General features: G+C 39.2%; 2 protein-coding genes across 4 annotated transcripts; one reads left to right on the top strand and one right to left on the bottom strand.

Moving 5' to 3' along the window:
* Nucleotides 1–12,806: 12,806 nt before the first annotated feature.
* Nucleotides 12,807–14,526, top strand: tac3a (tachykinin precursor 3a). 2 transcript variants are annotated; one of them, XM_058644258.1, is made up of 7 exons: nt 12,807–13,188; nt 13,437–13,552; nt 13,658–13,754; nt 13,931–13,960; nt 14,060–14,113; nt 14,257–14,323; nt 14,438–14,526. In XM_058644258.1, exons 2-7 carry the CDS (start codon nt 13,451–13,453, stop codon nt 14,454–14,456), a joined length of 369 nt encoding a protein of 122 aa, XP_058500241.1. In that variant the 5' UTR covers nt 12,807–13,188; nt 13,437–13,450; the 3' UTR covers nt 14,457–14,526. The 2 variants fall into 2 exon arrangements, with proteins under 2 accessions (XP_058500241.1, XP_058500240.1); XM_058644257.1 differs by having other exon boundaries at nt 12,819–13,188; nt 13,655–13,754.
* Nucleotides 14,527–14,851: 325 nt separating this feature from the next.
* Nucleotides 14,852–20,825, bottom strand: c1galt1la (core 1 synthase, glycoprotein-N-acetylgalactosamine 3-beta-galactosyltransferase 1, like a). 2 transcript variants are annotated; one of them, XM_058644256.1, is made up of 5 exons: nt 20,608–20,825; nt 19,247–19,363; nt 18,530–18,780; nt 17,338–18,002; nt 14,852–15,765 (listed from the first exon to the last, which is right to left on the bottom strand). In XM_058644256.1, the coding sequence occupies exons 3-5, from the start codon at nt 18,738–18,740 to the stop codon at nt 15,520–15,522; spliced, it is 1,122 nt and encodes a 373-aa protein (XP_058500239.1). In that variant the 5' UTR covers nt 18,741–18,780; nt 19,247–19,363; nt 20,608–20,825; the 3' UTR covers nt 14,852–15,519. The 2 variants fall into 2 exon arrangements, with proteins under 2 accessions (XP_058500239.1, XP_058500238.1); XM_058644255.1 differs by lacking the exon at nt 19,247–19,363.
* Nucleotides 20,826–21,398: the final 573 nt, after the last annotated feature.

The following is a 21,398-nucleotide window of genomic DNA, read 5'->3' as shown; positions in this document are numbered from 1 at the left end:
AGCCCTCATGTTGTTCCCTGAGGACCTTTATCCCCCCCAACCACAATGATCACAATTCTCTGCATTTTGCCACAATATAAAAATTGGCCACTAGGTGGCCTCACTGTCATCACTGAGAAGCAGGTTGACTTGAAAAGAAATATTGCAGTGAGGGGAGCTCTTCATCCAACAAAGCACGACATGAACTGAACGTATACAAACACCGCCTAGCTGATGACTGATGATAATGAACATTCAGAAGAAGATAAACACCTATAGTTAGGAGTACATACCATACATGTATGTGTTTTCCTTTCAGATCTTTAGATATATACATTGAAGAGTACTATTCATCAAAGAACAATATACATGTCACAGAGAAAAGGCTGAGAGCAGCTTGCAGCGCTGTATTCTATTTATTGCCATTCTTGTCAAAGACATTGTAGAAATTCCTCCGTGTGATTATGCTGCAATAAAGTTGAAATGGCACACTACAGAGCAGCCTTGCAAATGTGCGTACATGCATGGAAATGTGGGAATGTGACAATGTATTGTCCTTTATTTCACGGTCCCTTTATAGAAAAGCAACAGTATGATCACTCATCCCAAATGATTAAGAAAGTGTTCTCTTTTTGGCCTTTTTTTTCCCTCATTTTTTTAAAAAGCGTAATGGCTTGGACCTTGTCTGGTTTGCTCTGTGCGAGGCAGACCCAAAAGCTCTTATCTTGAGAGCTCTATGCATCGAGATGGAGCAATAACCCGGTGAGAATGCTCAGACAGGGATCTTCAAATGGAATTTGAAAAGGTGAAGATTTGTACCTGCATTTTGCTCGAAATGGAAGTCTGTGCCTGAGAGGAGAGGGCATGTGCTTTAGTCTCCCTTTCTTTCCTTCTCCATGGCTCCCTACACTCTTTAATGAGTTCTGTACTCTGACATATGCAAGGTGACGATACGAGTCCTATTTTTGATACTAATGTAAAATCAGGTTTGTCTTGTTCAGCTAATTAAAATAGACATAAACATGATGTCACATGTTTACAGTCACAGTCACAATGAGATGAAGCAACCCAGACCAATTTTGTGCCATTTTCAATATAATTAAGAAACACTTTTTTTTCAGGACTGACCAAACTCCCCCCCAAAATGGAAGCATTTCATTCAGAATTACTAGTATAATTACTATAATAATAATTGTATTGCACAAACTGGTTTCAATTGAAAATAAGCCATTAAAATATGTTTTTTTTTAAATCACATCCTCTGAGGAAACATTTGTGTCAAATTGCTCTGAATTTGAAACTAGTTTAAACATGGGATCATAATGTTAATTATCTCAAAAATACCATAAAATACCATTATGATTTAACCTTAACTTCAACTGACAAAACAAATAAACGTCACTCTGCTTATCTAACTGACATGGCGAGTTTCAACTGCTTCAGCGATAATTAGTCGAAGCTTCATGGACAATCTGGAGAGATTGTCCATGAACAATGGCACAGCGGCACAAACAAGTATGTCATCTAATTTCCTTGTGTTAAGGACAACTGTTATATTTCCTCTTCACAGGTGTCACGTCGTTGTTTGTGAAGCCACGTTGGCTGTTACTCATGTGTTTATATGACACAGAGGAACTGCTTTTTTGTCTTTTTTTTGTTTTTTCTTCTGTTTGCCAAACTGAATCGCGTCCAATACCTCATGTCATTCACTCTGATTTAATTACGACTAGAAAAATAAATAAACAATACATAACAAAAACAGCACAATCATATAAAATATCATAATATACAGGATCTAAAAGTGTCATATATATATGTATATTCTTAAAAGGATGACTCCAATGCTGGGACATGACAAACAGTATCAAATCTTATTTTGGACAGGACAAAAATAGAATAGAATAAATCTTTATTGTCCACCGAGGTGGAACATTGTCTTTGACTCACCAATTGCATGACGACAAAACAATATCTCATTTACAGATGCATAGTTGGCAAATAGCGATTCCATTATACAGCTGGCGATGAACTGACTCACTCAGACAAACAATTTGGCACAACTGGCACTGCACCATGTCAGCCTCTCAAGTAACATTCACAGAGCATCAGTCTACGCCACCTAGAGTTTCTGCATGATAGAGTTCTGTTTATTTATGTTCTGTGTTGCTTTACATTCTCACCACTCGCACTGAAGGAAGCATCCAACTGTGACAAACATTTATCAGCCCTCTCTTGGCTGCACCTCTAATCTCTGTAGAAGACCGAATGTCCTGTGAGATATAGAGGCATCACTCCTCTGAATAATAGAAACTAATCTCCTGTTAAGGGTCACACACAAAACTACCGTGTTCTCCATGTGACACAAGGGCAATATTTGTTCATGAGAGCAAACGTCAAGGACCTTACATTGACAGTTGTTGCTCTCACAAGACATCCCAGTAACATCTCAGCAGCCGGATGGCTCAGCTGTGTTGGCATAGCAGCAGCTCAAAACACAGGAACACTCTGCAGTTCTTGTTCATGTTGGAGTAGGCGGTCAAGGCAAATTTCCCTCCTGCACTGAGGCAGCACAGACAGCAGCGGCCGTGGCAAGGGTGAATCTAATTAACCCTTTGTCAAGCTGTGAATGGTACGGAGACCACTTTAATAAAAGGTGTGCAATGGACATGTAACACAAAATGTTGTCCTTGAGTGAAAACATGACATTGAGTTGTGTATTTGTAAAGGAAATGCCAAATGTATTTGGTATTTGACAAACGTAAGACAGCTGAGTTCTGACAAACATTAAATGAAGAGTAACCTGAAGGTTCTTCATTTCAGTGAGACTCAAAAAATCACCAAGGACTGACGCAGTGAAATATTGTCAAACTGCAAATCGCTGTTCTGACAAACCATGTACAGTGTGCTTGCATCAAAGGTGTCAGGTGTCAATATGCAAAAGTAAAACATAATATGCACAAAATGCATCATCAGCGACAAAACATGGAGTCAAAAGGGATAAACACCGTTTATTTGCATTTAATGTTTTTATGATGTAATAAACAGAGAGTGAACTTTGAGCCTTGAGCAGTGTCAGCAAACAGAGGTTAACTATCAATTATTTGGAGCCGAGTTTAACAACCCAATGGTTTTTGTGTGATTGCAAGTTCAATTTAGACAAACCTTAATATGGGCTTTGTGTATTAAAGCCCAGTGTGTGATAGTGTGCTTAGAACATGACATTACATTCTATGGGATACGTGTTCATCCCTGCTTTTCAATTGTCTTGGCCTGAACTCACTGAGTTAGACTTTTTTGTTTGTTCAGATTGGATGATTACAGACAGTATTTCAGACAGTATTTCATTGTATTTCATTTTTAAAATTGGATTTTAATCTACAACAAACAGCATATTTGGAGAGAGCATCACTTTTCCAAAACGAACCCTTTGTTCACAAGCTCATGCACAGCTGATCTACCACTGTCCATACTGTACAGCTCCTTACTGATGTGACTGTTCAAAAGACACAGTGAGTCACAGATGTCCACCCAAGAATATTCTATTTAAATCTCCGACAATACATTCAGTGTAAACCCTGGAGCATTTCAGGGAAAAATGGTGATGAAGGCAATGTTGGGATGAGTGGGAGATGGGGAAACAGTGACACTGAGGCCTGATAGTGAGACACTGGATGTAATGTGAATGATAGCATGCCACCTTTAATTAGATGATGAGTTACTGACGGAAGGAAACAAATAATGTTGTCATTCAACGGTATCCTGTTGTGACAACCACTCAATAATTATCTTTATGTTCTCTGACATCTGTGTCTTCCTTTTATTAGGTCCAAAGCAATATCTCTTTCACACACACACACAAATCACTCAGTATCATAATTGAAACAATAACTGAGTCTTGATTATGGCTCAAGAAGCTGATATTTATGAGTAAGTGTTTCTTTATAATTAAGTGTCAACACATTATAAAGCTTAGTCATAATAAGAAATGCTCAGCTTTAAGGATGATGAAGTCATTTCATATATTAGTTTCCAACATTCTTGTTTTAGCATGTTTTAGCCTCATTTCTCTTTTCTGTTCTATTTTATTAACTCACCCATGCAGGTTTTTTTTTTTACATTGTTGCCCCTACTGAAACTACACTTGGACTGTCCCCACCTTTTTTGTCTTTGCAAAGAAGGAAAATGACCAGGACCAGGACCAGGACCAGGATCAGCGCCACTGGCTTCTGGTCAAATTCTGCTCCACACCTTCAAGGCCATCCATAACCTTGCTCCCCCATACCTCTCTGACCTTCCCTTCCCGGACACTCAGGTCAACCTCGACAATCAGTCTCATTGTGTCTCCTGCCCATCTGCCCACCATGGGGCGAGACCCTTCAGCCACTCTGCCCCCCACATCAGGAACATTGACTAATTTTCCGCTTTCAAATCCTGTTTAAATGTTCTTTCACATTGTTTTTACATTGAATTGTTCTGTGAGGTGACCTTGAGTGTCTCTAAACATGAATTATCATTATTGTTATTTATCACTACAGTAGACTAGCATGCACAACATCAGGGCCCTGACATTATTGATATACAGTAAATCACACCTGAGCGTTTGACACGTCCAAATGTTTGTGATCAAAACATAAAGGGTCAGTCTGAGAATGTAGTATTTACATCAGATGATTGACAATACTATTAGGCATTGTTCATTTTACAATGTTAGGTCGAGTCAAAGGTCAAACGGTTGGTGTAGTGGTTTGCACTCTTGCCTTTGCAGCAAGAAGACCCAGTGTGAGAGTGAATCTTGACCTGTCCAGCATGTACCCCGCCTTTCACCCTTTGTCAGCAGAGACTGGCACATCGCCCCCTGCAACCCTCATCTGGAGGATAAAGTCTAGCTAAATGCATTCTATTATAGTTTGCACTTGGAATATATAGAGGCAATTTGGAAAAAATTGAAGCAGCATCACACACACATATTAATATTTTTATTATCTCCTTTTTAAAGTGGACTGGTGTCAAAAAAAAGGCGAGTGGAGCAGGTGAGCAATATAAGATATTCATGAAATTTTGACCGAATTTCAAAGTAAAAGTGCTTATTTTAATATGGAATGGTGTATACGTCACAATAAAAAACAGAAATGAATTAGTAGAATTTAGTAAATAATGTCATGGATAACTGTAATTAAACAGCTTTCATATATTCGGTCAAGTGTAATACATTTAATATTGTGATAATTTAAGGTAAAATGTGTTTATTGATTATAAAAACACTACCAAACATGGTATTGTGGACCATGTTTTCATTATAAACTGATATTATGTGGTGGGCTGCATGAAATCTATCTGCATGCCACCAGTTTGACACCCCTGGTATAGAACATGTGAATGAACAGCAATATATGCAAATAAACAAAGTTATGACCTTTCTTTTTTCTTATTTCTTTTTACAATGGACAATAATGTATGTGTTTATTCTGAATTATAAGAAAACAGCAAATCACAGTCATTAGAATCAGGACATGAAGCCGTCAGATAAAAAAGTCATTATGGATACATGCCAGATTTATAATGAATTATAATGCTCGTAATTATCAGATAGTGGTGTATAATGAATTTATAATGTGCTCCCCTTGCTCACAATAGACTGTAAATCCTCCCAGTATCTTATCAGATTTGATCATACGCGGCCATCGCTGACATCCTCTGGCCCAGGCCATTGATAGTAAGTGAGGTGGAATAAAGGTGCAGTCCATCCATCTGCTACGTCGCTGATGGCCCTCTATCAAGACAAACCTAAAGCACGATGCGTAATTTTATATGGACTGAGCAATTTGCCTTCATGTCTAGCGTGACACACATGGTGCCAGCTGTGTTTACCAGGACACTGTGTGTTATGAAAGTAATCACTTTACCAGCCCCTGCCTGCCTGTTATGGATGGCACTTGTCATTTACAAAGGGGAGCCCAAGGCCATCAGTCATTGTGTGTGTGCAAGTGTGCGGTGTGGGTATTACTCATGTTGTGGGGACATGAGTCTGTTTACACAGTTACACTTTGCTAATGGACGTCATTACATTTAAGGCACAGACATGTTCAAATGTGAGGTAAAGGATAGGTTTAGGTAAGTGGTTGTGCTTAGAGTAAATGTATTATTATGATCATTATTATCAATAATTATTATTATCAATAATAGTGATTAACATAATCACCAACAACACACGTTAACAATTCACATTACACTTCATCAACGTTTTTCAATAGGGAAGTAATGTTATTATTATTTCTATAGTACTCACCAAATACTAGCTTGGTTAAAACAATGGGAAATTTGTATGGGACACAAGGGAAGATACTTTTACACTCATTCCTATTCCAATTGTCCAAATGTATTTGACCAAAGTGCTGTAAATCGCACAAATACATACAACATACAGGATTTGAAACAATTTATACTAAAAGCAGTATAAAAATTGCATTAGAAATAAAATGTTAGACCACAGAGTATCTACAGGTGATTAACACCTAATACTATGGTGATGTCACCAATTCCAGGGTGTGTCTGTGTTGTGTTCGACTTTAGCTCCTGCAGTCGTTAGTAGCTGCTTGGAGCCCAACTGTGCTGATATGTCAGGATTCATCAGGGGCTGATCCCTCATACCATGAAAGCAATAACAGCTGTTTCTTGAAGGTATTGTGTCCAGCAAATTAGGTGACTGCTCCATGAATAATGTGTTTCATTGACTTCGTCTCCAGTGAAAAAAAAAAGAAAAAAGACAAATTGAAATTCAAAAATGCCAGCGGGCAATTCATAGCCAAGTTCTTTTATTGTATCTTGATATTCTTTTATGCGGGAGTCACCTTTGGTCCAGTTGAATCATTGCAGAAATGTATAATATGTCATTTGCTTTGACACTGAGCATTTCAGAGAGAACGCTGGGCATCGGCCTGTGGTAGATCATACACTTACAACGCTTTTTATCTAACTAACATGGAGCCTCGTGGCCACATTAGCAAAGAACAATGAAGTAATCCAAGCGTCTCCAGGATGTGACAGGGGAAATTGCTGCAGAAAAAAGGTCAGATCACTGTGACCTATGGTATTTCTAGAGCCGTCATGGGAAATTTACAACATTATCTCATGGGCATCTGACACGTCGCAATTCAATAAAACCTGTGCAGTTTGTGTGTTTAAATGTGTACTTTTCCTATACTGCCATTACTGCATCCATGAACAAAACAGTACGGAAACACACAAACAAATGTAACACATATATCTCACATGATGAGAAATACGACTGTACATTGTTTCATGGTTTTCAATTTCTGTCTCTGCACACTTTGATGTGATTTCATAATTTCCCTTGACACATTTTATGAGCAGATGGAACAAAATGAAATAAGCTGCTAAGGGAGGTCACACATGGGCATAGTCAGTCTCTCTAATATCAAGGTGTGTTGGAAGCTCAATTTAAACATTATCAGCTCTCATTCACACCAAAGTAATGAGTTATAAACCTAATTTGCATCTTCATCATCCACTCAGAGGTCCACAGACCAGACACACTCATGGATTCAACACACAATATTGATTGGGAGCTAAACAGATTGTAATGACTTTGAGAGAAGAGCAAATCTTTAGGTAACGTCTTCTGTAGCTTGTTTTACATAATAACAAAACCTCCGCTTTGGTTATTTTGCAAGGTCATATCAATTTGACCAGGAGTTTGCCTTTGCCCTTCAGCATTTACAGCGTTAAGTCTGAGTCATCCTGCTGACAGAATCTTTGTTGTGTTTTCAGTTTTTTTTAGAATATGGAATATGGAATATTGTAATGTAATAATAAACAACCCTCAAGACACATCATGAGTCTCAGGAGCTAAGAAACAGTAAACCCAATAATAGACTAGAGGTTTGATTCACTTAGATGAACCAACTCATCCCAATTAACTACAAAACAAATGTTATGTTTAACTTGCATAGCCTTATAGCCCCACATTGTAAACAAAATTACATTTAAATCATGTATGAAATGTACAGAGATTTTTAGTTTTAGTTAGTTTTACAAACACACAATTCAGTTTCAATTAGTTATCAGATAATTTTTTTTTATTTCAGACCTGATTACTCCTCCCTTTGTCTATTCTTTCACCGGATAGCATCACTTCATCAGGGTAAATGCTTATTGCAACAGGGTAGCAGAGGGGGTTGTGGGTGATGCGGCAGTGATGCCGCAGTGTTTTGGTAATGACCTCAAAAGGGAGCTTTGACATAATTCCTGCTGAGGAAATTGTCTTTGGATTTTCAGTCCTCCAGGTTAATAGCTCTGTAGTCAGCTGCCAGAATGTGACATATTTTAATGAGCTTGATGATTGAACACTGAGTTCACCTGTTAGCAAAGTTGGCAAGACAAACAAATCCAAAATGATGTCTCTTGTTTGTATTATAGCTTATTGCTGTCTGTCAGTCAGAGTGTGTGTGTGTGTGTGTGTGTGAGAGAGAGAGCGTTGTAAAGGTCTTTGGAAAAAAGTGGTATATAAATACAGCTATTCACCACTGGTGAGACTTGGCTGGATAAAAGTTGTCAGTTCAGTCTTGGAGATTTATTGTTAAAGACCCATTTAGAACACCTCTTCAACAAAATAGCTTTGGTGTTACAGGGTTTCGACTGTGCACTTTCACAGACGTAGTCACGTCCATCAACCTCTCGCTCTCATCCTGATCTTAGGTCACGATCTTAGGTCATCCATGTACATGAATAAAACAGATTAGATACAGTACTTACAGCAGCGTGTGGGGTTTAAATATCAATGCACAAGGTTCAAAACAAAGCTAAACTCAGAGCTGTTGGTTGGACACATGAACATATTTCTCCTTCTTTTTAGCTGCACCAAATCTGGGATCCCCACCGCATATTTTTCTTATCAACATTGTCGATGTGGCTTCTAATGCAACCCTTTCCATTTTTCTGGACCAGCATCAAAATACTTGGGGACACGTATAAACTACAGGAGTTGGGGATTAAACCCTCCGCACATTGCAGCTAGAAGATAATCTGCTCAACCTTTGACCATGACCATGATGAATAATTACATAATAAAATGTGACAATAAAAACACAAAGCTAGATGGAAAAGAACACCCCAGACACTTCTCATAGTGTCCACATTATATGCCGAGTTCATCTGATTTATGCCACCAAAAGTCTACATGATATAAAACACATTTCCAGAGATGAAAACACAGCTGAAGTGTCTGATTACACATCTTTCTTCTACAGTGAGTGTAAAAGGCAGCGACTTTGTCTGAGAGGAACAGGATGCTAATGTCATCCGGAGTACTCTCACTCCATGATGAGTGGAAAAGAGGCAAAGCTGTTACAAGATTGACCGAAACCGTCTCCCAATCTAAGAGAGAGCGATTCTACAGCCTAAACGGCACCAGAGTGCCTTATTGTTTTCCCTCAGGTGCCTCTGCACCAAATACTGTCACTGAGAGAAGATTAAAGGGGACAAAAATGTTTGACAAGGACCAAGCAGGAAAACACTTTTTGGGAGGCAATGTTGGAAAACAATGAAGGGGAAAAACACAGTGTGATTTGTTTTGGCAACAACACACACTCTTCAAACCCGTGGTCTAACGCAAGGCCTCGCAGCATTTCAGCGTCCATGCCAGCCTTTAAAGAAACAGCATTCAAATTAACATTTAGATGGAAGTGACACTTCTGGACCTCAGACGTCAGAGATTGGGGGGAATGGACGGAAAAAAACTGCATTCATCTGAGCCATTTTGCATGGCCCCAAGGTGAAGTATGGAGTTAAAATTCTCTTCATTTGATTAGAGCCCATTACATCAATTGTTGACAGGTGTGTCTTGTGATCTACCATCACGAGGCCCAGAATCACTGTCTAGATTTTCTTATTTTGGTCGTCATGTCGCCACAAGCAATAGCAACCAGCAGGGATGGCCACTGAGTGTTTTGCTGTTGCTGTGTTTACACAGTCAGAGTCACCTTTGGACTATCTGGTGCTAAAGTTTCCAAGCGGTGCACCTACCCCACTCTGTAACAAAATACACCCTGCAATTTCGGACACATCTCTTTGCGGTCCCACTATCATGTTTCCTCCGTCATGCTCTGATCGTAGCATCTCTTCCATATAAGGGCGTCACTGTCTCCTCTCAACTCCAGGGAACAACTTACTTTGTCCTCTCCCTATTACACCATGAGAGACTGCACACATGGATGATTGACAACTCCATTAGAGAGACAGGGGAATAATAACAGTGTGACTGTACGTCAGGCTCAGTCTGCCGCTCCCTTCCACCATGCAGATACGCAAACATGCATTCTCACGTCCTTACATGTACTTCACATCAAAGCAAACAATGATATTGTGTTTGCAGGTCTGCCTGGTTCATGGTCTTTTGTTTCTTTCTCTAATTCTCTCTTTATATATATTTTCCACGTTTCACATTTCACTCTATTCAGCCTGTTAATCCAATAAGTTAGTGCTGAGAAACTCCCGAGAGACATGTAACTGGAAGAATGGTGAAGCGTGGTGACATTTATTTACTTTGTTTAGAACATTTAATTGTGTACAATAGAACATTAAGTATTCATACTCGTTAGATAAAATAGTATTAATATAAGTACTACCATTAACTATGACAGAAACTTAAATGCACAGGCGTTTCATTGGTTACAATCTAAAGCTGAAAAACAAGCTTCTGGAATGAAAAACAAACACAAGCAGTGTTTGACTGTGAGTGACAGTTGCTGCTGTGAGGAACAGCACTGTGCGAACTCATTTTAAGAGACGTAAGTTTTCATTTGAAAGTCAAGCACTACAGATTTACAACTTTCACAACTGTCTACAGCTCGGAGCGAGCTCATACATGTTGGGAATACAACCTCAGTACGTTTTACATGCACAGTTTAATCGAGCTACGGCTGTAGTCCAAGTAAGACAGGCAACTGGACAACTTGCAGAGTCCGAGTATACATGCGGAGGTGACAATCGTAGGTGGCACTGTATCTCTCTCTATAAGCGAGTGCATACTGAATCAGTGTCCTGTTGAACTTTACATCACAGAAAAACAAACGCTAAGATGGATGTCGCTGTGGTTCTGTATGTTGTTCAAAAGACGGTCTTCTCCATAGCTTTCACTCTCACCGATGCTCACGATTTTTCATCGTCTCCTTCTTCTTCAAAGACTGGAGAAGACATTTTGGTGCACGCACAGAACGCCAAGTCTGACTCCAGTCCGACTAAGCCTATACATGCAGGAGTAATCTGACTATGAAGCGCATTACCCGGCTATGTTAGCCTGATTGAGACTACCTTGATTTGAGTGTTTACATGACATTAAGAAAACCAAATTATTGTCTTAGTCCGACTGAAATTGGACTTCTAACATGCATGTAAACACACTGACTTGTAAGTCAAGTGCTGGGGATGAATGGCATCTTAATGCAACACAGCGATGGCTGCACGTCACAGTGTTCAGCAGTCTGCAGGGTATGTGACTACCTGTGATGTATTGCTATACATATAGCCCTGCAGCACATTTGAGCCAATATCCATTAAACTTTCTGTTGATAGAGAAGCATCCCTTGCACAGACATGTTGTGAATAAACAGCCCCTGGCACTCTTCCCTTGCTCTATGTTAGTCCAAAAGCAGGGTCCTTTGATTACCAAGAGAGATTTAAAAAAAAAAAACACTCATCAATAATGTAAACATGCAATTAATGGCTTCCCCACTTCTGTCAGATCTCCCATCCTGAACCCCTGCATTGCTACAACCCACACAACTTCATACAGGAATGGGACAAATATAGAAATAGGAAATCATTACTTAAACATGGCGTTCACCTTTAGTGAAATTTGGATTTTTGCCTGTTGTTTTGTTGAACGTCAGGCCTGAGTCTCCAGAGGCCACAGCGATGTACAGCAGTTCCCTCTGCCAGCTTTACGGCTATGATCTCCAACTTTGCTTTGGTGAAATATTCATGCTTGTTTTCATTGTTTGTACACAAACCGCAATGTAAGTGTAATTGCTTGTGTGGTTGTGTAGAAAATAAAATATTCCTTTATATGAGATGCATGTACAGTATATGAATACTAAATGTCATGTATAAATCATAATAATTATGTATAAATATTTGTCTCTTCAAAAACAGGATTTTAGCCATCATACCCAGCACATCTGCTCAGTGTTTATATGGATCATGTCTGCAGAAATCCATTCTTATATAAAACACATGACAAAACAAGCAGCGCTACTGAATATTGTCAAGGGTTTTTTAAATGTCCTCTTTCAATGAAATCCTACAGTACAGTGTGTGGTGGGAGGAAAACATTGGTGAGTTACTCCTTATATGAACAAAGAGTCAAAGGACAGGCATTGTCACTACATGTACAGACTGAAAAGCCAAAAAGACAAACTGTGATTTTTGAATCTTTGGATTTTGAAAAAATAAAATGTGTTTTTGAGACTGATTTAGACATAAAATAATTAATGAATAATTACTGATCAACAGCTGTGTTGTCAGTCTAGTCAAAGGCATCATCATTTACGCTGATATGAAGAAGCAGCTGCTATCTATATAATTACCTCCTGAAAAGATTAGGATCTTGTCAGTGATCACGTCCACTGGACAGTGGAATGGAAAGGCACAGAAAGGAGCATGAGAGCATGTGGCATTGAGATGAATGAGGCTGCAATAAAGACATTATTTCAGTTTTTACAATAAAAGTAGCGTAACATACTACTATTTGGAATATCTAACATATTTATATGATGTTGTTTTTTTTAATCCAAAGCCAGCTGCAGGTGGTCTTTGGGAAATTCCCCAGAGGGATGGGCTTGGATCCACGAACCCATGTACTCGTGACATTGCGAAGACGTGATCTCTTTTTCTTTTTTTCTTTTTTGTTAAATGATGGGTGTGCGTGCGTTTTATTTGAGGGTCTCTCAGCAGCATCACGACCATCAATAATTAGACTACGTAGCCTTCAGCACAACATGATATATAAGACCTGACACGCCACCTACACACCAGTTGCTGATTGGCGTTACGCAGGTATCCAGCCATTACCCCAAAGCCTGGACCCCATTTATCCTCGCCAGATCTCACTGCAGGAACTATTTCCCACTCCACTCCGCACCAGAGCGCGCACAGCTGACGCTTTTGCAAAATTACCTGAGCGACAGAAATCCGGTAAGGATAAAAGTTGTAGCCTGAATGCTTAAAATCAAATCGTTTGTTATTGTATTTTCAACTATTTGGATGATTGTGTTCATATACGGAGGAAACGCATGAGGGTGATTGGAAAACCGTGCGCTTTTACGCATCATTTACGCAGCAGGTTGCGGTTAGATGTGGAAGTGTGGTGCAATTTTCAGCGATGTATTTGCCCATAAAAACTATCTTATAAAACTAAAATAAATGTAATTGTCCTCGCATAGGTGCTGCTAAGAAAATGAGGAGAGGTTTGCTTCTGGTATCTGTGTTCCTCATCATGAAACTTGACTGCAGCCAATCCAGATGCGAGGAACCCGGATCGCCTCGATCAACTTCAGATGTACGTTTCTTGATTCACAGTGACTATCTTTCCTGAGCATATATATATATATACATATATATATATTTATATATTATTATTTTTTCATTCTCATTTGTGCAGCAGAACACGGGCTTGGCAAACATCAAGCGGAACATTCTGAAACGGTATAGCGATTTGGATTATGACAGCTTTGTGGGTCTGATGGGCAAAAGAAATGCCGGTGAGTCTTATTTTCATCTGATCACGTAAAGCAGCTGATTTCATAAAGCGACGTCTCATTAAAAACAATAATGATGGTAATGTTAAGTGGACGTTTTGTGTGTGATAAATTCTAACGCATTAAGTAACTGACACAGCTTTCTTTTCTTCTTCATCTTTTCCTTTGTATTTTATCAGATGCAAACATTATACAGTCGCCTCAAAAAAGTAAGCCGTTTGGCATTTATTACTGAAATGATGAAGTGGTTGCTTTCTTTGAATTGGTTGGAAAAGATGTGATTAAATTCTTCCCACTCTTCTTATTAGGAGAAATGCATGATATTTTTGTTGGTCTGATGGGAAGAAGAAACTCAGAGTCGGGTGAGTACGGCAGTTTACAAAAGTAAAATATCACAGATAGGGATTTTGCTTGCATAGGCATTTAAAAGTCCATGTTTTACCACGATGCTCCTCAAGGACGCACAATCAATCTTTATGGAATGATATTTTGTGTGCTCACACAGATAACGGTCCCTGGAGGAGAGAGTCTCCAGAGAGGAGAGGCATTTTTCTTAACAAGTGCAAGCTGAGGTAAGGTCTATTTCAGCAATAAGCCTCCACTTCTCTGATATTTAAAATATAAAGTAATTATTTTAGCCTTTTTTTATGAAGACACTGATGATTACCGTTTGTGTTTTGTTGCAGATTTCTTCAGGGGCTGTAAATATTCAGACTCAAACAACTGTCATGAAGAAAGAGAACTCAAAGAAAGAATGAAATGTTTGTGGAAACGGCTAAACCAACATGATTTCTACTTATGGCTTATGGAAGTGACCATAAACTACACAGATTGTATTTGTTTTACCTTAAGACAAAACATAACTAGATGTGACAACTGTTTCTTGTTGTCTTTCCTGTGACTCTGTTTCTTCAAAGTTCTAAATAAACACATTTTTTTATATATATACTGTATACCTAATCTACTCTTTTAAAACATTTTTTTTTTCCAGCAACTGCTTTGAGTTATTTATGTATGTGTGGCTCCAGACAGTCATGTACTGTACAATACCACCCGTTCGAGTGTTCACTGTTGTATAGGACTCGACCAGAACAATTCACTGGAGTTTTGTACAATGTTGTGTTTATCAGATGCTACAGGGTTCTCAAACAGAAGCACATAGTGTTTCAAGTGCACACTTCAGGGGTCAAAAAAAACAAACACTTTTCACAACACAGTTGTTCTGGGACAAACATCATGGCTGGCTGTAGAGGAATTAAAAAGGTAATATACAAACAAAAACACAAATAAATATAATATAAATAAAGTTAATTTAATTAAATAAGCAAAAAGAAATGTATTGGGTTGTTTTTTTAACAACCCCAAATTTAACTGAAATGTCTGAACAGCAAGAGCAGAATGCCAAATTTAGCAGCAGGAAAACCAAAATGTAAAAATAACCAAATAGGTTGCTGCGGTCCATGTGATAAAAAAAACAAAAACCCAGTAATGGTCTACCTGTGTCAATCTGAAAACATATCTGTAACTGTAACATCATCCAATTCAAACACTGAATATGTCAGGACTAATTCAGCTCCACAAAGCGTTTATCTTTGAAGTTATTTGCAGCTGTCCCTGCAGTGCTCAGTGTCATACAGCGATAGGATCGGTCAGAAGGAACATTTAGCCATCACGGGGTAATAACATGTCTGGCACAGTTGTGATTACCATAACAATTTCTATCCCCAAGGTTACTGTGAGTAAAAAGAAGATTCAGACAGTGCACACATTAAACCCAGTCAGTGTTGGTTGTCATGTGTGACGACAGTCCTGTTCTCAGTGAGGTCACTACTTTGGTTTCATTGTTACCAGACGGTGGCAGAGTGCTGATGCCAAGACCATGGCGTAGGGAAGGCCGATACCGTGGCCTATAGCCGTACGCTCTCAGGTGGTAGGTGTAATACTCCAGTGTGTACATAAGGTCTGGTTCCACTTGATGGAACGATACCGCCAGGTCAGAGCAGCACTGTGGACCCTGCACAGGGAAGAACAATACACAGATCACACAAAGAAAGTCTATGACAGTATATAAGATATATAACAGCAGCACATTTCTGCCATTATATACACAACGGGTTCAAAACAGTTTTGTGATGCGTGTGTAAAATGGTAGCTTTAATTGAATGGGATACTAGTATCTACTGCCAAACTCCTAGACTCACAGATTAGCCATAAATAGGTCAACATCATCAAAAGGCAAAATCAATGTGGCTGGATAAATATGTCATGTGTAGAGGTGACCAAACATGAATCAATAAAGGGAACTATGTCTGACGCTGTCCAAATACTTACTGTGTAATTGAAAAACAAACAAAAATCATTTGTCAAAGAGTAGGAGCCTCAATCATTTCTATATTTGATTAAGGGATTAGACTGGCATTAGACTGGCAAAAAGACCAAAACCTACATGCACATCTGTCCTCTTCCACCTGTGTTAACCTCAAGGGTGGAAACAAATATGTTTCAATAACAAAAAAGATCAAGTCATTGCAAAATAATTCAAAAGAATACAACAGCACGGCAGTATGCGAGGGATTAACTCATGACAAACTACAGGATCAATGTTCACTGTGTGGATAAAGGCTGCAGTGCAGAGTCTAACAGCAATAAAACTGGTGTCTGTTTTCTTTGGCTTCGTAAAAAAAAAAAATGTATTCATTATACAACCGCCTGTTTTATCCCTCATTATATACAGTTCATAAAACAATAATTATCTGTTTAGTGATAAAAAAAAACATGCTTATTGAAATATTAAATGAGTTGTCTCGGTTCCCTTTGATAGAGGACAAAAGGAGCTTCATGCGATCACGCACACGCAGCATCTGACAAGATCTGTAATGGACCCGTCTCATTATAATTGCAAAGTACAAGAAATTAGTTGCATTATCAGCCACAAATTGACCAATTTTCCTTTTGTTGACAGGACATTGTCTCTGCTGAATTCATCTACTTTGATATGAACTCATTCTATCTTAATTCACTCACTCTATGCAGAGGTCAAATATTTTATTTATTTAGCCATTATCCTTCTAATGAGTGTTTTATAGCAACACCTACATAAAAATACTTAATTCAGCAAAAGCAAAATTAAACAGCGTGCTGCATCACTTTAAGTTAGATTACACTGTAGGTCCTGACTGTACGGATAAATCTCACTTAATCTGTGGATGTACTGTAATGATATTAAAGTATTTTCAGGTCCGTGGACACAATTTCAGTGAATTGAGTTTAGCATTTTTGCCAGCACCATTTCCACCTCCACCTATACTAGAAGTTCACAGTGCCCATACCACAGTACATTCATTTGAATTTATTCAAATTCACTGTACTGGATTTAGAGACTGCTGTTGACTTAATGTTCAGGACCTGGAGACTATGAGATGTTTGTTATACACAATCTATGGTCTATCTATCGTACTATAAACACCCCACTGTTAGGAACTTTGATCAAAACATGATAATGTTGTTGGTTGCTTTTACCATTTGTCGCACTCACTCTGTAATAGCATTTTGAAGTTGTAGTTTACAAATAAAAGACTTGACTTGCCTCAACAATCGGGTAGTAACAATAATTCCAGTACCACAAGCTCTTGGAGAACTTGCCAGTTAGATGGTGCTCTGGAACAAATGGATGGAAAGTTTCCCGATGTAAAGTATCTCTAGAGTCGCCAGCCAGTACGCCCATCTTTTCCAGACACTGCCCTAGTGCTAGGTCCTCTATGGGGGTGGTATGTGTGCAAACTTTGATCCGAAAACCTTCCACAAACCTCTTGAGGGCCTCTTTACTAAGTACATAACCTGCCCCTCCACTCATGTAGCCTTGCTTGGCGTAAGGCTTGAAGCGTTTGCCAAAATAGATGGGCAGCTCAGGGGTGTAGTTGGACAGAAACCAGCGGAGGTTGTCCACCACCACGTAGGTGTCATCGTCCGCTTTCAAGAACCAGTCCGCTTCATCCGCATGGTGCTCGTATACATAATGGAAGGCTCGGATGGTCTTCCAGTAGAGCTGGTCACGGCCTTCCTTAGTGCCCAGTCCCACGGTGGGAAAGTCTGGATCCTTCACAGAGCTCATGAACACCACCATGTTGCAGTGGCGACTCCAGGTGGCCTTGACATGGCGGGCCTTGCTTTGTAGATTATACGGCCCCGTCATCACCCAACAAAGAATACGTACCTTCCTGTACAACTCATCCGCCACCCTGTTGTCTTCATCTAGAAGGACACAGTAAAAGTCATAACAATGTTATGCAACACTTTCTTTTATACTTGAAGGATGACGTCCTTCATTTCCAGCTTTCTAATCTGTCAACAGTGTCCTCTGTGGCCCAAGAGCTCAAACTGTGTTTGCTGTGCGTGTGTAAAGATGCTTCGTACTGATCCTTCTGAGATTGTAGTTTATATTTTTTTGTATACACACAGGTTATACCACTTAAAAACGTAATGTTCAAAATGAGTTTTGTTTTTGTGTGTTATTTTAAAGAGGAAATTGTTTATCAGACAAACATTGTTCCAAGCGGAAAAGTACAAAAAAAGGAGAATAAACAAACAATGTGCTTGCCCAACACACAACGAGCAAGCACTAGGCATCAATGGATAAGGCTCAAAATTTACACTTAAACTCCCACTGAGTAATCATTCAACATCTGCATTCAAACGAGTGTTTTAAACACTGGAAAGCTGTCTAAAATTGATGTGCAGCTTTACTTCCAATTACTAAAAAAAGAGAACGGTAGTCACACCTGCATGTTGAGGGTGGAGTAGGTTCAAGAGAGCAGCAGCCTCTTCCTTTCTGTTCGTTGGTCTCTTCTTCTCTGTTATGGCTTTTTCTTGAGCCTCTGACAGCATAGGGTAGCTCCTCTCAAACCACACGTTGTACAGGAAGAAGTAGAAGCTGCAGGCCCCCACCATGAATCCCAGGGAGAAGGTCCACCTGCAGCCGAGGCCCTTCATACTGACTCTCCGGCACTGCAATGTCCCACTTACAGCCGATCTACATGGACCAAGAATAGAACAGGCTCAACTTTATTCAACCATGAGGTCTATGAATGATTTTGAAGATTGAACAGCAAAGGTTTTAGGACACCACCAGCTTTGCCGTTTATATGTCCGTCACATTCTGTGATCATTAGCATTTGGATTAAAATGATGTGATGATGATGTTGTCGGTCTTATATTGTAGAGTTTAACTCAAACAGCATGTGTGTGTCATGCTCACGCATGTTTGAATAAACCTGGCATAACAGACCTTTTTCACAGCAGATATTGATATACATGAAATAGGACATAACAATCCGTGTATCATTCGTTCTTTTCATATTTGGTAAACAGTGAAGGAAGGGTTCAGTTCAACGTTAGTAAAGTTAACGTTTGCTATGAAATAACATAGCTAACGTTACGTCAGTGCAATTTTATAGAATAAATGAGACTTATTTTTAGATGAAACTACAATAAGTTACCTGGAAGATCCTGCCGATTTTTTCGGTCGTCACGTCGTCTTCCTTTACAGTCGCCCGTTTCGTTCCTCTGAACAAGATGAAACTCTCCATGATTGATCCTCAGTATGGTTTTGAAGGCTAACGTTAACGTTTCCAAGTGCAACACACGAAGAAGACAATAACTTTCAGTTCACACAAATTGGACAAATTAAATATCAAAATCCAAATCTTTCCGTGGCCCGTTATTTCATTTCCTATTTTTGATTTGAGCAATAAATCGAAAGTACAAAAAAATGACCCGTTATTTGTTTTTTGGTATCAGATTCATAAACGAATAAGGAAATGAACGAATGATACACAGATTCATAACATTTGAACTCATAGAAGCTGGGGGTTTTCACATTTAAAAAAAAATAAAATGTAAAACTGCAAACATATTTATGGATGAGTTCCTATAAATCGATATATATATCGAGAAAAACTATACTGGTTATGGTTATAGCATTGCTGAAACAACAAATCTAAAGGTGGCCTGAGGCTTTTGGCACAGTAATGTATACATAGCTGCACAGTAGAATTTGAACGTGTAATCATGAACAAATCATTTAAAGATAATCGTTTTAAAAACGTTCTCAAAAGAATCACTCATGTTATTTTGTGAATCACTGTGCCAGATACGGCAATAACCTCCAATGGTATCTGTATGGCAAGACTACTACTCTACTTTTGCTTTGAGTGTGTGAGTGAGTGTGTGTGTGTGTGTGTGTGTGTGTGTGTGTGTGTGTGTGTGTGTGTACACATGTCTTTAGTGAGCTGTGTGGACCAATTTGAGGACATTATGGCTGTTACACACAATTAACAGGACCTGGTTTTAGTTGGCTGGTCCACACAATTTGAATGGGCTTTTTAAAGAATGAAGTCCTGGTTTTGGGGTTAGGATTAAGCATTTGGTTGTTATGGTTAAGTTTAGGATAAGGGGTTCATAGTGTCTGTGAGTGTCCACACAAAGAAGGCAAAAGCAGCATGTAAGTGTGTATGTGTTTGTATGAAGTCATCTGAGGACAGTGACCTTTCACTTGACAAGAGTCACCAGAAAATATTATTTTGTTTCCCTCATTCTGTTGCATCCCGGGTGAGATCAAAGATCGCGAGACTGTGAGACAGACGCTAACGATCAACACGCCAGTGCCAACTGCCCTTCCTTCTGTAATCCGAGCATTAATACAATTAGAAGACAAACCAGTTTATCCTAATGGAGGCTTTGCATCCGTTCAGACCAAAAACAGATGACACACAAAGCACGACCGTAGATATAAACACACGTATCTGTACAGTGTGTGTGTGTGTGTGTGTGGGTGCGCGCGTGCGTGTGTGTGATTTACCTTCCCTGGGATGAGATCAGTCATTTGTGAGCACCTGGCAACTGCTTAAAACGCGAAAACGGCTGAGGATAACAAACCAGTTTCAGAACCTGTATTCAGACATCACGTCACAGTGTAAAGACGGCGCGTGAGCCGCGTGATAAAAGTATATTTGAAGAGGAAAAGCTGCTGTACAGGTTTACATTCTTCGGCATCACAGAGACTTAGGAAAAGGCGGCATTTCATTGGCTGGCTGGTAGTGACGTAGAGCGGAAGCCACTTTTGACCCCCTGATGACCCTCTTTTTCTATTGTTATTCTTCTCCGAAATGCATTGTAAGAGTAATTTTGCTTCTTTTTTTTTTCTTCTTTAAATTGGATAACCTGTATTTCCTATACTGTTTGTACATTGTATTGAGTAAATGAAGTTTTGTTTAACAAAAAGAAAAGCATGAAAGAGTCGCTTTATCAACGTTGGCCACTAGGTGCCACACTAACAAAGTGAAAGAAAGAGAGAAAAAGAAAGAAAGAAAGAAAGAAAGAAAGAACAATATACAAAGGATCAGTTCTACTAGGTTCCAAATTTCTCATATCGTATCAACGGTGACAATAAATAAATAAATGAATGAACAAATATAACAAAATAAATAGAGACACAGAAAGCCCTCATGAAACCACTGGGTGTGAGTGAGCAACTGGCACCCCCCCCCCCCCCCCCCCCTCTCTCTCTCTCTCTCCCTCTTTCTTTGTCTTGATGGGAATGAAACAACTCAAATCAAACCAAGCCTGAACTTGTCTTCCCCAGTGTAAGCA

This window comes from Solea solea, chromosome 11 (genome assembly GCF_958295425.1).
Source record: "Solea solea chromosome 11, fSolSol10.1, whole genome shotgun sequence".
NCBI lineage: Eukaryota > Metazoa > Chordata > Actinopteri > Pleuronectiformes > Soleidae > Solea > Solea solea.
Note: the sequence above shows the minus strand (reverse complement) of the source record. Positions and strands in the feature narration are given on the sequence as shown.